The following is a 16319-nucleotide window of genomic DNA, read 5'->3' on the forward strand; positions in this document are numbered from 1 at the left end:
TAGAAGACAAGAAATATATGTCATGGAGAAAATTCTTGTATTGATAAGAGTTTGTAGGAGAATTACAAAGAAAATGTAATATATTAGACAAGATGTTGTGTCCTAAACAAGACAAGAGTTGGCTATTTATATAAGCTAGCCCCCACCGTCCCATGAGAATATAGTGGGCGGTTGGATCACGGTTTGACTTTGTCCGCGTGCACACACCCGAGCCCTAGGACATCTCTATTGAAGCCGCCCTCCGCTACAAGCCCCTGGGTCGTGGATGCCCCTAGCTGAGGCTGACCCCAATCGGGGTCGACCTCGACCTTAGCTGAGGTCGACCCCTGCGGGGCCCTTCATGCCGTGCCATCTCTTCTCTAGGTCGGTTTGCCTCGAGCCTGTTTTTAATATATCAATTACATATGTTATTTGTTTTTCACCAAGAGATGATACATCTCCGATTGTTATTATATTATTATATTATATTATTATTATTTTGCGATGGAGAAGTGCGATTATTTTTAAAAGTGAAAAATTATTTTATTATGCTGTAAAAAATAATGAAGAAATTATAAATTCGATAATGTAAAAGAAAGTATTAGAAGTATGAAGATAGCATTGCATAGAGAAACGTGCCGTCAAACAAAATGGCTCTCCCGTCAACAACGTAACCTTATCCGTCGCTCTCTCCTATAAACAGTGACATTGACAATTTCACATGTCACATATCCATGCTAAAATCGTTACATAATGTTTATTACTTCACGTAACGGAGAGTAAACGGTGTTAGCTTCACCCCATGCTGCGGATCTCTCTCCCTCGTCACGTCACGTCACGTCAACATTTCATCTTCCTTCTTTCATTTTCATTTCATATAAATTATAAAGCCTTTCCTTGACGTCTCGCAGCGTTTAACTAAGGTCCTACACGGAACAAAAACGAAGGAAAGTTCAGTTTGCATCACCGGAGCTAAAATGCGCCCTCAAGCACCGTCGTTCGCTGCCTCACCCGCCGATCGCCGGCTGGAGCTTCTCGCCCGCCATCTCGATCCGTTATTAACCGCCGCCAACGCTCACAATCGTAACCAGATTGTTTCGGCTTCACCGACTTCTGGATTTTCAGCTCCCGACTCTGTCTTCAATCACGTCGTTCGAGCTCCCGAAGATCCTATTCTCGGCGTATTTCTCACTCTCTCACTCTCTCTCTCTCTCTCTCTCTCTCATAATCGTGAAAATTATGATCGTATGCTTCGTTTGGATTTCATTTTTTAGGACAAAAGTAGTTTAACCGAATGATCAGATTAAGTTTTAGTGAGAAGGTGAAATGTAATATATTTGACGAATCATATGTATTAATTATAATTCGGCGAGTTTTGGTGGTAAAATATTTTGTGTTTTATTTTGGATTGCACAGGTCACTGTTGCATATAATAAAGATCCCAGCTCTGTGAAATTGAATCTAGGAGTCGGTGCTTATCGGACTGAGGTGAGTTGTTTTCATATTTGTTTTCATTATGATGACCGTGATTGCATTGGTGGATAATCTGTGCATTGATATAGTGTTATGCATATGATTATATGTCTAGTAGGGGGAACATTGTTGAGATTGCTGTAAAATGTAAATTGGGTTTTTCTTCTTGTGGTGAATATTGGAACTAAATGCTATTTGCTTGGGAGTGTTAGTACTTGCTGTTGTGTTGAAATGTATATTTACAGAATTTGGAGCATTTAATTCTGATCATAATCTTGGGGATGAGCATCTGCAATGCTGATCTGTCTTTTGTTGTTGGTTCTTGATCATATGACAGGAAGGAAAACCTCTTGTCCTGAATGTAGTAAGGAAAGCAGAGCAGTTACTAGTTAATGACAGGTATTTATGCATCATTCTATTTGTCATGTAATTTGGAAAGTACAGTTGTCAGTGATGAAGCATTTGAACTATGCAGATCTCGGGTGAAGGAGTACCTACCGATTACTGGTTTGGCAGACTTCAACAAATTGAGTGCTAAGCTGATACTTGGCGCTGATAGGTATGATTGCTCCTATTCTACCTGTTTCTTAGAGCCGTACTGCTTGACGTGGGAGTTTGTTTCTTGTGACATTCAAAATAGCCTAAAGCGTATGCTACTTTTGTTTTTATATGCCTAGACTAGAAGTCTCCGTAAATGGAACACTTTGCTTTTTATATTGTGTTCTATGCTTCTCAATTTCATCTATCCTTGGAGTGCCCAAGAAACTTTTCTAGGAAGTATGTAGTTTTTCAGTTTTTCATTGCCTCGAAATGGATAATCTAGTTTGGATTTGTGCAATACATTACATAGCAGTGGCATCTGGTCCTTGGCATTCTGTTTTAATGCCTGCGGTCACAGCTTAGCTTGTTGAAATTTTTATAAACAATTAATTTGGTCTGTTTTAAATTTGATTTGTAGTCGTAGACTCCCAGTATATAGGAATACTGAATGAAGTGATATGATAAATATCTACCTTACGAATTTTGGAGTTAATGGGACTTGGCAAGGCTTATCTTCCATCAGTCCATGTGTAATGGGTCTCTGCTCTGCTGGAATCCTTAAAAGTTGAAAATGGTTTCCATTTCACAGTATTCCCAGCCAGCCATACTTGATCCTGTAGCTGGTTATACTCTGAATCATGCTCATGGAATCCTTCTATGCTATAGCTGCTTCTATTTTGTTCTAACTCTTAATTTATAAGGTCTGTAAGGAGGAAGTATTTTTTGTCTAATGTTGTCTTCAGCAGTACTTAATAAAGTGATATTATTTGTAGATCTGCCATTGTTTTTTTGGAATGTGTATGTCTGACTAACTTGTGTGTTTCTGTCATCCTAAATGGAGTATAAACATTACTTTAATGATGTTTATGTATTAAATTTTTAATTTTATTTTTAATGAGATCAAGATATTTCCTTCATTAGCTTTTAAGTATACATTTCCAATTTATATAATATGGTGAATGACTTGGATTTCTTGGCATATATAGTCCTGCAATTCAAGAGAACAGGGTGACAACTGTGCAGTGCTTGTCTGGTACAGGCTCATTAAGGGTTGGAGCAGAATTTTTGAAACGACATTATCATCAAGTAATTTTTTGTCTTTCATATATCAAGTGATTTGACTATCTTTGATATCCATTTGACCTTCATTTGCATTTCTATACAGCACATTATCTACATTCCCCAGCCAACATGGGGAAACCACCCAAAGGTCTTTACATTGGCAGGTTTGTCAGTAAAGACTTACCGATACTATGATCCTACAACTCGTGGACTAAATATTCAAGGTACATTTTACTTTGATCTACAAATCTGGGAGTCATTAATTGTTCCTTTCATAGCCTGCTTGTTCCTTGGAATTGTATTGTACATTTTTCTTTTCATGTGTTCAAGATCTTCAGATGGGACTGTGTTTTCTATGAACTTTTATTTTTATTGACTAACTAACAGGCTTGCTGGAAGACCTTGGATCTGCTCCTTCAGGGGCAATTGTTCTTCTGCATGCATGTGCTCATAACCCCACTGGAGTTGATCCAACTTCTAATCAATGGGAACAAATCAGGAAGTTGATGCGATCAAGATCATTGTTACCTTTCTTTGATAGTGCTTACCAGGTGGCATGAACGACCAAGCTTAAATTTTATAGTTCAGAGTATTGCATTTTAGTTAATAGTACGAATTGTTGGCATTGCAGGGTTTTGCAAGTGGAAGCCTGGATGAAGATGCGCAGTCTATACGGATGTTTGTTGCTGATGGAGGTGAATGCCTTGTTGCTCAGAGTTTTGCAAAGAATATGGGTCTCTATGGTGAAAGGGTTGGAGCTCTAAGCATTGTAAGTTCAATATCAACAATATATATGCTTTCTAGAAATTAATGTTGATGTATTGTTGCTTTACTTTTTATCCAATTGCTGTGTTAAGTTGTTCTATTGTCTAGCATCTATCTGCATAATATTGATCAGAATATCATCTCTTGGCTATCCCTGCAATTTGCAGCATTACATGTCCCTAGTCTTTATAAAATATCAGTCACATTAGTAAAATATTCAACTGCATATTGATACACAATTTTAAAAATGTTGATATTGGAATGGAAGGTGCACATGGGTACATAGTATACAAATTGTATAAGAGGCATGGGGGTATTGGGGGAATAGCCTGCAAGAAGATTCCCATATGAGAATAATTGTGAAGGTTGAGTGGTGGGAAAAGTCCAAGACTCTGTTGTTCACTTGTTCGTTATATATTTATGATGTACACTGTTAAGTAAAATTACTTATCATCATTTACAGGTATGTAAGAATGCTGATGTGGCTAGCAGGGTTGAGAGTCAATTGAAACTAGTGATCAGGCCAATGTATTCAAGTCCACCTTTACATGGTGCATCAATTGTGGCCACAATCCTCAAGGACAGGTATTTAATTTTCCAAATAAACAGATTGCCGTTGGTAATCAGGACAACTATACGCCTACAGATCCAATGAGTTGGGATTTTGAACCTCATTATATTTAGACACTAAGGTCTCTGTTGTTTCTAAAAACTGTTGATACTGTGGTTGCAGAAACATGTTTCAAGAATGGACAGTTGAACTCAAAGCAATGGCTGATCGCATCATCACCATGCGCCATCAATTGTTTGATGCTTTACGTGCCAGAGGTAAATAATGCTCCGTAATACTACCTCTTTGTAAAGGCTTTACCATTTACCATATAAGTTCTTTATAGTCTTCTTTTTATTCCATAATTCTGGAGAATTTATTAATTTAGCATAATCAACACCATGTATATAGATATATATACCATTATCTGGAACAAACCCTGAAATAATATAGATATGCCATGCCATTAGATATACTGCTAAGGTACACAAAGGAATGTGATTTGATGAAATAATATGTATTTCAGAGAGGCAGTAGCACCAACTTAAGTATACTACATACATTGCAATCACCTTTAAGTGTTACAAATAAGAAGGCATTAGTTTAGGTTAATTATCTGGTTAACCGTATAAAATAGTGGACATGGGCATTAAATGGTTGCGTACACTGTTCTGTCTCAGAAATCACCTGACTCCTTATTTGATCCAGAGGATTGAATAATTTATTCTACAGAGGGGCAGTAGACCCAACTTAAGTTGGTTACATACATTGTGAATACATATAAGATGTTATAAATAAGATAGCATGGGTTTAGGTTACTTGTTTTACAAAATCATTGAAGTCGGCATTAAATGCTTGCATACACAGTTGTCTCTGAAATCAGCCCCGACTACTTTGATCTAGATGATTGAATTGTTATTTATTTATGTTATATACTATGTTGACAGGTACACCTGGTGATTGGAGTCACATTATCAAACAGATAGGAATGTTCACTTTCACTGGACTTAATACGAAACAAGTTGCCTTCATGACCAAAGAGTACCATATCTACATGACATCAGATGGGTAATTACAATATATCCTCAGTTATCATATCCATGAAATGCTCCCTTTTTTGTAATGATTGTGGCCGCTCTTTCAAAACAATCCTCAATGGAAAAGGGGAACACGTTTAATTTCACTCATTTGATTCTAGTAGTAACCTCTTCATTTTGTAATCTGCTACACTCTAAGAATCCTTCTAAATCTCGTCTTACAAACACATCCGAAAGAAAATTCTATATCATGTAATCTTTTTGCATTGATTATTGATAAGAATTAGCACTTCTTTAACAATGTGAAGCATTCTAATGAATTCCAAATATTTGGTGTTTTAATTGTGCAGACGAATTAGCATGGCGGGACTGAGTTCCAGGACAGTCCCACACCTAGCAGATGCAATTCATGCTGTTGTCACTCGCAGTGTTTGAGTTGCATAATGCCAAGCTGTTTTCTTTAGCCAGCGGTTCTAATGTTTTTCATCGCGTAAGCCTCTTTAAATTTAAATGCATTGGAACATTCGTCTCCTCATATAATGTAGGTAAGTAGGTTATATAATAAGGGCATGAGAACTCAAATATTGTACTGTAATTCAAATGGTACAAGAAATGTAATAAAATGAAATAAACTTTATCCAATTAATTTATAAATTGTCATATTGGTGTTTCTTCTATTATGGCCTGATAGGTTGATATAATGTATGCGCGTGCATGCACAATTGTGTTTGATACAATGATACGTAATGCAAATTGTGATTAGTGAATCTAATTGTAATTAGAGGAAAACCACCAACTTCAGATTTGAGTGGCTATTTGTTTTCTTGGTTTTTAAGGGAAAAAAGTTGTAGAAAAGAATTTTACAATACTTGTAAACAATTCTTTATGTCTAACATAAAGAAATTTATATTAGATTGTATAACTTTTATTATTGATAATTTAAAATATAATATGGTCTTGTGGTTTATTTAATCTGGCATAAAAAAAAAATTATAATTTATTTGGTGTTGGGAGTTTATAATTGAATCATTGTTTTGAAAAAAAAAAATGTATTTGTAATAAATTGTCATTCAATGTAATTATCTCTTGTAGCAATATTCATCTATACTTCTCCCCTCCAAAAGGTTGAAACCTAACCTCAAGGATTCCCTTACATTCCGGCCCAATAGAGTATTTGAAATGATGTAAAATCACGGTGACTCAATGGCTCAACAGACAGGGTTAAGTGCGTACAGGCAAATTATATCGTGCACCGCGGTGCATAATCGATTATGCACCGCGCATCAAAACGACGTCGTTTTATTTAATGAAAAGAAACGGAATTTGTTCCCACGTCATTTCGCAAAAAATAACTCAGTTTTTCAGTTTTATTTTGTATACACTGCAGTTTCAGTTCAACACAATTACAGTACAGTTTCATTCAATATTTATACACTCAAATATGTGAAATTGTTATTTAATTTTATTTTATATACACTATAGTTTCATTAAAACACAACTACATGATCATTTTGATATAATTACAGCTTCATTGTACAATATACACTCAAATATGTGAAATGTTATTCAGTTTCATTTTATATATATTGCAGTTTCATTTCACTACAACTACTGTATCGTTTTGATATAATTGCAGTTTCATTTGATAATATAAAAATGGGAAAAATGCACTTTTCCCCCCTGAGTTATATACTTATAGCATTTTTTTCCACTGAATTATTTAAGTGGCTCTTTTCCCCCCTGAAATGTTAAATGGACATATTTACCCTTAAAATAAATATTTAAAATAAATATTTCATTTATTTTTCTTCTCCAACAAATTATTACTATAATTTGGTTCAAACCAAATAGATACTATAGCAACCAAACCAAAATATTTCAATTACAATTTATAATCAAAATGCGATATATATTTAGAGTTTATTAAAATCGCAAACCGGAATGGCCGGTTCATGTTCCGAACTGAAAAAAGAAAATACATTTATTGTTAAATTTAGACTATTTTAAAATAAAAAATAAAATTTTAAAATAAAGACGGTTCAAAATCGCGAACCGGATCCCGAACCGCCGGTTCACGGTTCATGATCCAGTTTTTTTAATTCTTAAATTTAATAAATTGAAATCCAAATATTGGGTTCTTGATCTGAATCATAACCGAAAACTTTTAATTCGATTGCTATAGTGTCTGGTTTAGTTCGAACTGAACCGTGGTAATCACAACATATACGCAATAATTTGTTGGAGAAGTAAAATAAATAAAATGTTTACTTTAAGGGTAGAAATGTCAATTTAATATATTAGGGGGAAAAACCACCACTTTTAAAATAATTGAGGGGGCTAATGTGCTTACATAAATAAATGAGGGGGAAAAAGTACTATAAATATATAACTTAGGGGGAAAAAGTGCCATATTCCCTATAAAAATAATACGTGGGCAGTGTCGGTTTAGATACACTGTAGTAACACTCCGTTAACACTGATAGCGCGCCGTTAAAGAAACGGCGTCGTTTTGAAGCGCGGTGCATAATCGATTATGCACCGCGGTCCACGATATAACGACCGGTGCGCACAAGGGATTTGCCCACTTTGAGCATAATCCATATATTGTCGTTGTCGAGTTCGAATCTTAATTTCTTCTCCTAAATACTACATACTGAATCAGAAATTGTTATGCCGTGCAACCGTGTGTACCGTTCTTGGTACACACGGTTGAAAACGGCACCGTATAGTGCCAGGGAAGTAACGGTGCCGTTAGTGGCACCGTTTCACTCATCCCGATATTTAAAAAAATAAATATTATTATTATTGCCATAAAACGCCACTACACTCCTTTTTCCGCCATTTCCAACGTTTCGTCTCCAACAAGCTACACACTTCCTTCGCACTGTAGCAGTCTTCATCTCTCTCTCTGTCTACTCGGAGTCGCGATTTTCGCTGTCTTCATCTCATTGTCGCCGGAGCGTGTTTTGTTCACCATTGTCGCCATTTTCGCCATTTTCATTCTAGCATTGTCGCCCGTTATCATCGCATTCTCCATCAGGTATAATGTATTTTTGTGATTTTTTACTGTTAACGTTGTGTTTTTTGACTGTTAACATTCATATTCGCTGTATATTCTCAAACAGATCAATACTCTGTTTTTTTTTCTGTTTGTTTGATTGTTTTTTGGTGTTTTCTGAAATGTTTGTGGACAAATAGTTGTGATATTGTGGATATATAGCTTTATACTTGTGGTTTTATAGTTTAATACTTATGCATGTCTGAAAATATCATTCCTCTCTTCAATTATTGTGTTTCTGAAATGTTTGTGGACAAATAGTTGTGATATTGTGGATATATAGCTTTATACTTGTGGTTTTATAGTTTAATACTTATGCATGTTCGAAAATATCATTCCTGTCTTCAATTAGTGTGTTTCTGAAATGTTTGTGGACAAATAATTGTGATATTATGGATATATAACTTTATAATTGTGGTTTTATAGTTTAATACTTATGCATGTATGAAAATATCATTCCTGTCTTCAATTAGTGTGTTTTCTGAAATGTTTGTGGACAAATAGTTGTGATATTGTGGATATATAGCTTTATACTTGTGGTTTTATAGTTTAATACTTATGCATGATCGAAAATATCATTCCTGTCTTCAATTATTATGTTTCTGAAATGTTTGTGGACAAATAGTTGTGATATTGTGGATATATAGCTTTATACTTGTGGTTTTATAGTTTAATACTTATGCATGTATGAAAATATCATTCCTCTCTTCAATTATTGTGTTTCTGAAATGTTTGTGGACAAATAGTTGTGATATTGTGGATATATAGCTTTAGACTTGTGGTTTTATAGTTTAATACTTATGCATGTCTGAAAATATCATTCCTCTCTTCAATTATTGTGTTTCTGAAATGTTTGTGGACAAATAGTTGTGATATTGTGGATATATAGCTTTATACTTGTGGTTTTATAGTTTAATACTTATGCATGTCTGAAAATATCATTCCTCTCTTCAATTATTGTGTTTCTGAAATGTTTGTGGACAAATAGTTGTGATATTGTGGATATATAGCTTTATACTTGTGGTTTTATAGTTTAATACTTATGCATGTTCGAAAATATCATTCCCGTCTTCAATTAGTGTGTTTCTGAAATGTTTGTGGACAAATAATTGTGATATTGTGGATATATAACTTTATAATTGTGGTTTTATAGTTTAATACTTATGCATGTATGAAAATATCATTCCTGTCTTCAATTAGTGTGTTTTCTGAAATGTTTGTGGACAAATAGTTGTGATATTGTGGATATATAGCTTTATAATTGTGGTTTTATAGTTTAATACTTATGCATGTATGAAAATATCATTCCTGTCTTCAATTAGTGTGTTTTCTGAAATGTTTGTGGACAAATAGTTGTGATATTGTGGATATATAGCTTTATAATTGTGGTTTTATAGTTTAATACTTATGCATGTCTGAAAATATCATTCCTCTCTTCAATTATTGTGTTTCTGAAATGTTTGTGGACAAATAGTTGTGATATTGTGGATATATAGCTTTATAATTGTGCTTTTATAGTTTAATACTTATGCATGTATGAAAATATCATTCCTGTCTTCAATTAGTGTGTTTCTGAAATGTTTGTGGACAAATAGTTGTGATATTATGGATGTATAGTTTAACAATTCTTATTTACAGAAATGGCTCGTGAACCTACACTGGCTGAGGATCTTAGAGAAACAAAAAGAAGAAGAACAGAGTACCGGACAGCAGCAATTCTAGATTCACAAGCAGCTCAGAGCTCTAATCCAACTAGTGAACAACCAGCAGCAGCCCTAAATTCACAAGCAGCTCAGCGCTCACGCCCTGCTAAGGAAACAACTGTTGCAGAGACTTCAACGAGACGGCGCCGACAAACTAGAGAACACAGGAGAGATTACTTCAATACGAGGATGGGGCCAAAGCTGATGTTTGATCTTGTCCAGAGGCTCTCACCACGACAGAAACAAGCTGTCGTAGAAACTGGATTTGGTGGACTTCTTCATCTCCAACTCTGCACCAATGAATCAAAGTTGGTGCAATACCTGCTGGACAACTTTAATGTTTGCAGGTGTGATTTTGTATTAGAGGATGATAGTCTCCACATTGAAGAGGAAGATGTCGAATACACGTTGGGAATCCCGCGAGGGCCTCTGAAGGTCAATGAGGGGACAAAGATGGAAGACACCTCAACCCGTGAATACAAACTGCTGCTGACTTCATGGAGAAGGAGGTGGGGTATTACAGCAGGCTCGCCAATAACTACACAGATGCCAGATGAGATTGTTAGGAGAGCTGATCATGGTGATGAGTTCAAGAGGGATTTCGTAGTCTTTGCCGTTTCCTCCATGCTTCCAGGAAACACAACACGCTACTCCAAGTACAGGATCTTAAACTCATTGATTGATGTTGATATGATTAAAGAGTACAATTGGTGCGCCTACACATACCAATCTCTCATTGACTCGATAGATAGTTACAATGAAGATAGAAAGAGAAGCTTTTGGGGGCCAATGACATTGATATTGGTCAGTTCTTATTGTCTTTAATCTAGTTGCATGAATTTTATGTAGTTGTAGGTGTATAACTAACAATTTATTATGGATATATATGCATGAAACTTGGAATATACTCAGTTTAATAAGATCCTTTATGTAGTTTAATTTGTGGATATATAGTTTTAAAATTGTGGATATATAGTTATGTGATTATGGATATATAGTACTCTGTGAATATATGAATGTATTACTCTGTGGACATACTGTTAATAATTCTGGATATATATTAATGTGTTTTTGGATGTATAGTAATGGGTTTATGGATATATATGCATGACACTTGGAATACACTCAGTTTAATGAGGTCCTTTATGCAGTTTAATTTGTGGATATATAATTTTAAAATTGTGGATATATAGTTATGTGATTATGGATGTGTAGTACTCTGTGAATATATGTATGTATTACTCTGTGGACATACTGCTAATAATTCTGGATATATATTAATGTGTTTTTGGATGTATATTTATGGGTTTATGGACATATATGCATGAAACTTGGAATATACTCATTTTATTAATATCATTTTTTATTTCTGAATTTTGTGGATATATAGTTTTAAAGTTATGGATATATAGTTATGTGATTATGGACATATAGTTATGCATTACACTGTGACCATGCAATTAAGAATACATGGATAAATTGTTCTAAATTCATCTTTAACATAATCTTCTGTAATTTGTAGCTGTTCTACTTTGATCGAGTAGAATTCAAAGGAATGAAGATCAACAGGACATACCCTAGCATACTTGCTTGGACAACCACGCTTGTAAGAAAGAGAGTCAAGGCTGAAAAAAGGGCTGGTGGGTTTGGAAAAGGAAGGGTTATCCCTAGAGTTAAGAAGCCAAGGACTGATGCTACCACCTCACTGCAACAACCTGCAAGCACTGCTGCTGCTACAACCTCACTACCACAACCTGCATTTACTGCTGCTGCTACTACTTCTTCTACTCCTGCTACTGCAACACCGACACCAACTACAAGTGAGCCACTCTCAAGTGTTGATCGGGTGACCCGTGTGCTCCAAAAGCTAGCATCAGATGTCCTGGAGTTTGGTGAAGCTATGTCTGAAATTGGAAAGCAGGGCGCACCTATTGAAGTCATGAAGAAAGCGTTCTCAGGGATATCAAACATGCTAGGTGCTGCAAGCGCAATTGAATCAACTTCCATTCCAACTGAATCTCAGTTGGATGACATATTCTTTGGGAGTGAAACCTTCACCGCTGCAGTGGATTCATTGGTGGAAGCATTTCAGAAGACAACAAGAACCATGGAATTTGAAGCTCCATCATTTGATTTGGGAATACACTGCAATGAATCGCAACCGCAGCCATGTGAGCAACACACAGAGCAAGTAGTTGAAGAGGACCTACCATTGGATGCTTTGGTTCAACAAATTGGAGAGGATGCAGGACTGTCAACGACCTTGGGAGCACAAGTAACTCCTCCACTTGTTAGGGTCCCATTTCAGAGATATGTTCGTCATGCCGCTGCTACTAATGCTGATGTTGATGACTTTGATTGGTAAATTTACAGTTTGTTATTTGCATTTGGCTTTAACGTTATGAATTTATAGTGCTAAAATTATGAATATAAACTTATGAACATTTTTACAACTGTGGACATATAGCTTTAAAATTGTGGATATATAGATATAAAATTATGAACATTTTAAATCTGTGAATATATAGTTCTATGATTATGTACATATATGTTTAATATTATGGATATAAAGTTCTAATACTGTGGATATATAAACAACAGTGCCATGCAAGAAAGTGAGTCTGATGTTGAGGACGTGACTGTTAGGATGAGACCCCAGCGACGATTCAGGAACAAACCTCTTTGTTTGAGGTCACCATACTGGACACAGAATGCGGGTTTTATACGCACTGCAACTCCACGGGAAAAAATCATTTCAAACTATGCATTCTTGAGTGTGTCTACCGAACACCCAGAAGAGTATGTTTGAACACATATATTTATAATAACCTTTAAATTACTTAGATAGTTCATATTATTATAACTATTGGTGTTATTATTATTATTGTTATTTTGGTGCTGTAGTGAGTTGCTGTTCAGCTATGGTGACTACTACCTAACAAGGCGTCACTTCTCAACTTTGAGCAATGGCGAGTTGGATATAGACTTCTTGAATATTTGGTCTTTGCGGCTAACTTTGAAGAACACAGAACGTGCTGTTGGAATACCAAAACGCGTATTCTTCACCACACTGCCACATGTAAGAGTTATTTTTGACATGCAGATGCGCATTTTTAAAAATCTAGTACTCTAAGCCTTTTGAATACTCATTTTTTGCATTTCTGTGTATTCAAAAACAGCTGCAGCTTGATCCATCTGATGATTGGATGAAAAGTCTCCCAGCTGAGAAAAGGATGGAAAATTTCAATGATAGATTGAATTATGAAATATCAAGTTTTGGAAACCTGGAAATCAGTGATGCAGACCTTGTAAGATCTATTACACACACTTAATTTAATAATTTAAGATTTTATTATTGATATATATGCATGAAGCTTGGAATATACAAAGTTTAATATGATCCTTTATAAAGTTCTGAATTTGTGGATATATAGTCTTAAAATTGTGGATATATAGTTATGTGATTATGGATATGTAGTACTCTGTTAATATATGAATGTATTACTCTGTGAACAGACTGTTAAGAATTCTGGATATATGGTAATGTAGTTTTTGGATGTATAGTTATTAATTTGTGGATTTATATGCTTGAAGCTTAGAATATACTCGGCTTATTAGGATCTTTATAAATTTCTGAATTTTGTGGATATATAGTTTTAAGATTGTGGATATATAGTTTTATAATTATGGATATATAGTACTCTATCAAATATGAATGTATACCCATGCAGTTAACAGTACCTGGGTATGTAGTTGTTTCAAATAATAACCTTTTGTTTTGGAATTAGATATTTTTCCCAGTGCATCGCCATGCACACTACTTTGTTGTGTGCATAAATGTCAAGGAATCCAAGGTTCAGGTGATAGACAACAAGGAATTGCCTGCTGGTGTTTCAGAGCTTGATAAATATGGGGACTGTCCATACAAACTGGTAGCTTATATTATATTAAAAAATCTCCTTATTGTCACCTATATATTGAATTTAAAACATTATGAACATTGAGCTAATTTTTTACCAGATTGAAGCATTCAAGGCGTACCTGGCAGCAGGACAATCCACCTTGACTCACAAACTGAACAGCATGCCAGTAGAGTTCCTTGCCATGCACTGGAAAAATGCAGAGAATGTCACCGACTGTGGCATATATGTAATGCGGCATATGGAGACTTACATGGGTGGAGCTCTCGAGAACTGGGATCCTGGGTTCAAGAAACATATGCGCACGAATGTAAGAGTAACATAAATATATTACATTCCAACTACATCAAAAAGTGATGAAAAAATTACAATGAACTAGTTATTTATTTTTCTTATTTTACAGGCTAGCTTCATTTTTGAGTTGAGGGCAAAGTATGCTGCTTGTATCATCACGTCAAAGCTGAACAGCGTCAAAGGCGAGGTCATGAAAGCTGCAAAGATTGAAGACAAGAAGAAGTAAAACTGGAAAGATCAATGAATGTTTTTGTGGATGAATATTTTAATATTTTCTGTTCTTATGGTCGTTTTGTAACAACTCTATCACAATTTTTGAAATTCGATCTATGAAATTCACTGAATATATAGTTCTCATATTATGGACATGTAGGTTTAAGATTGTGGATGTATGGATATAAAATTATGAACATCTTACATAAGTATAAACATACCGTTCAAATATTCATATATTCATATTTCAAGAATTATGGACATATAGGTTTAAGATTGTGGACATATTGATATAAAGTTATGAATATTCGTTCAACTGTGAACTTACATTTTACATAAGTGATCAAGTTCACCAGTTTACATATTGATATATAGCTTTAATATTGTGGATATAATGATATAACATTATGAACACTTTTACTAATTTGACACACAATTCCAATATTTTGTGGTCATATAGTTCTCAGAATTATGGACATATAGGTTTAAGATTGTGGACATATTGATATAAAGTTATGAATATTCGTTCAACTGTGAACTTACATTTTACATAAGTGATCAAGTTCACCAGTTTACATATTGATATATAGCTTTAATATTGTGGATATAATGATATAACATTATGAACACTTTTACTAATTTGACACACAATTCCAATATTTTGTGGTCATATAGTTCTCAGAATATGTATGTATAGCTCTAATATTATGGATATATAGCTTTAGTATTATGGATATGTAGCTTTAATATTATGGATATATAGCTTCAAACCTGCAAATCAACAAGTACTAAAATTTTGAATACACAGATCAAACAACTTGTAAATTGATATCCTCAAAACAGCTAGCTACCAACTGGTATTAACCCCACTCTCAATCTACAACTGCATTATCATCTACATCATTACTATACTGACAAAACTCCGAACTCCCAGAACTTGGATGTACAAGGTACCCATCCCCGGCAATCTCAGATAGACTTTCCAAAACCAACGACTGAACAGCACCCTTTGTACTCGAAGCAACTTTATTGCAGCACTCCTCCTCCCCCTTGCAGCACTGTACTTCTTTTCAATAACACTACTCCTCCTTACGTTACGCTCACCTTTTGATCTCCGGTTTGAAGGATTTTGAATGACACCACTTGAAGATGAAACACCGCACTCTTCAATATGCACATAGCCAATCTCAGCTTCAACCTTTTTCTTTGCTTCCTCAATTGCTTCATCACAGAACTGCCTAGTTACACTGTTATCTTGACTAGATGAAATCAGCTTTGAAACTTTCTGCAAATCTCCACAACCCAAATTGAAGGAGGGACACCAGCTCTACAAAACATTGAACCAGTATTCACATCCCTACCATCAGCAACCTTTTAGTCCACCTTTTCATGATATATTTGTTAGGAATACTTGAAACACAGTGTATATGAAGAATGCGTAAACAATGGCAGCATAAAATTCCTAACTCCGAAATCAACTTGCAACTACACGAAATGTCTAAGGTTGACAACTTAAAACTGACTTCATGCCTTATAATATCTATATCTGGACGCCATACGTGATACTTGAACTGACAACCTTCATTCAACACCATTTCTTGATGACAGGCATTGCCTTTCATGAATTGTTCCTCAAACCAAAAAATATATCTCAATCGTATATACCTCTCTAGCGTGTAACAGAAGTTTCACGTGCTCCATCATCATGTTGGGTACCCTTGAGTA

The 16319-nt window shown here is 35.0% G+C and overlaps 3 protein-coding genes across 3 annotated transcripts; all 3 read left to right on the top strand.

Annotated features, from left to right (window-relative positions):
- The first annotated feature begins 856 nt into the window (after nucleotides 1–856).
- LOC109178694 (aspartate aminotransferase, cytoplasmic) lies at nucleotides 857–6081 on the top strand. Its single transcript, XM_019328231.1, has 12 exons — nucleotides 857–1160; nucleotides 1396–1467; nucleotides 1790–1851; nucleotides 1928–2011; nucleotides 2979–3078; nucleotides 3158–3278; nucleotides 3442–3605; nucleotides 3686–3823; nucleotides 4283–4404; nucleotides 4553–4647; nucleotides 5317–5437; nucleotides 5757–6081. The coding sequence occupies exons 1-12, from the start codon at nucleotides 957–959 to the stop codon at nucleotides 5839–5841; spliced, it is 1368 nt and encodes a 455-aa protein (XP_019183776.1). The 5' UTR covers nucleotides 857–956; the 3' UTR covers nucleotides 5842–6081.
- A 4023-nt stretch (nucleotides 6082–10104) lies between these two features.
- On the top strand, nucleotides 10105–12532 carry LOC109178669. The gene is made up of 2 exons (XM_019328206.1): nucleotides 10105–10971; nucleotides 11690–12532. The coding sequence occupies exons 1-2, from the start codon at nucleotides 10105–10107 to the stop codon at nucleotides 12530–12532; spliced, it is 1710 nt and encodes a 569-aa protein (XP_019183751.1).
- Nucleotides 12533–13219: 687 nt separating this feature from the next.
- Nucleotides 13220–14607, top strand: LOC109178670. Its single transcript, XM_019328207.1, has 5 exons — nucleotides 13220–13246; nucleotides 13347–13475; nucleotides 13956–14099; nucleotides 14188–14397; nucleotides 14491–14607. The coding sequence occupies exons 2-5, from the start codon at nucleotides 13374–13376 to the stop codon at nucleotides 14605–14607; spliced, it is 573 nt and encodes a 190-aa protein (XP_019183752.1). The 5' UTR covers nucleotides 13220–13246; nucleotides 13347–13373.
- The last annotated feature ends 1712 nt before the right edge of the window (nucleotides 14608–16319 follow it).

Source organism: Ipomoea nil, unplaced genomic scaffold (genome assembly GCF_001879475.1).
Source record: "Ipomoea nil cultivar Tokyo-kokei standard unplaced genomic scaffold, Asagao_1.1 scaffold0865, whole genome shotgun sequence".
Taxonomy (NCBI): Eukaryota; Viridiplantae; Streptophyta; class Magnoliopsida; order Solanales; family Convolvulaceae; genus Ipomoea; species Ipomoea nil.

Coding starts and splice junctions, on each gene's coding strand:
- LOC109178694 (XM_019328231.1), top strand. CDS start 957: ATGCGCCCTCAAGCACCGTCGTTCGCTGCCTCACCCGCCGATCGCCGG. Junction 1,852..1,927: donor CAGTTACTAGTTAATGACAG/GTATTTATGCAT, acceptor TGAACTATGCAG/ATCTCGGGTGAAGGAGTACC. Junction 5,438..5,756: donor ATCTACATGACATCAGATGG/GTAATTACAATA, acceptor TTAATTGTGCAG/ACGAATTAGCATGGCGGGAC.
- LOC109178669 (XM_019328206.1), top strand. CDS start 10,105: ATGGCTCGTGAACCTACACTGGCTGAGGATCTTAGAGAAACAAAAAGA. Junction 10,972..11,689: donor GGCCAATGACATTGATATTG/GTCAGTTCTTAT, acceptor TGTAATTTGTAG/CTGTTCTACTTTGATCGAGT.
- LOC109178670 (XM_019328207.1), top strand. CDS start 13,374: ATGAAAAGTCTCCCAGCTGAGAAAAGGATGGAAAATTTCAATGATAGA. Junction 13,476..13,955: donor AAATCAGTGATGCAGACCTT/GTAAGATCTATT, acceptor TTTTGGAATTAG/ATATTTTTCCCAGTGCATCG. Junction 14,100..14,187: donor GGGACTGTCCATACAAACTG/GTAGCTTATATT, acceptor ATTTTTTACCAG/ATTGAAGCATTCAAGGCGTA.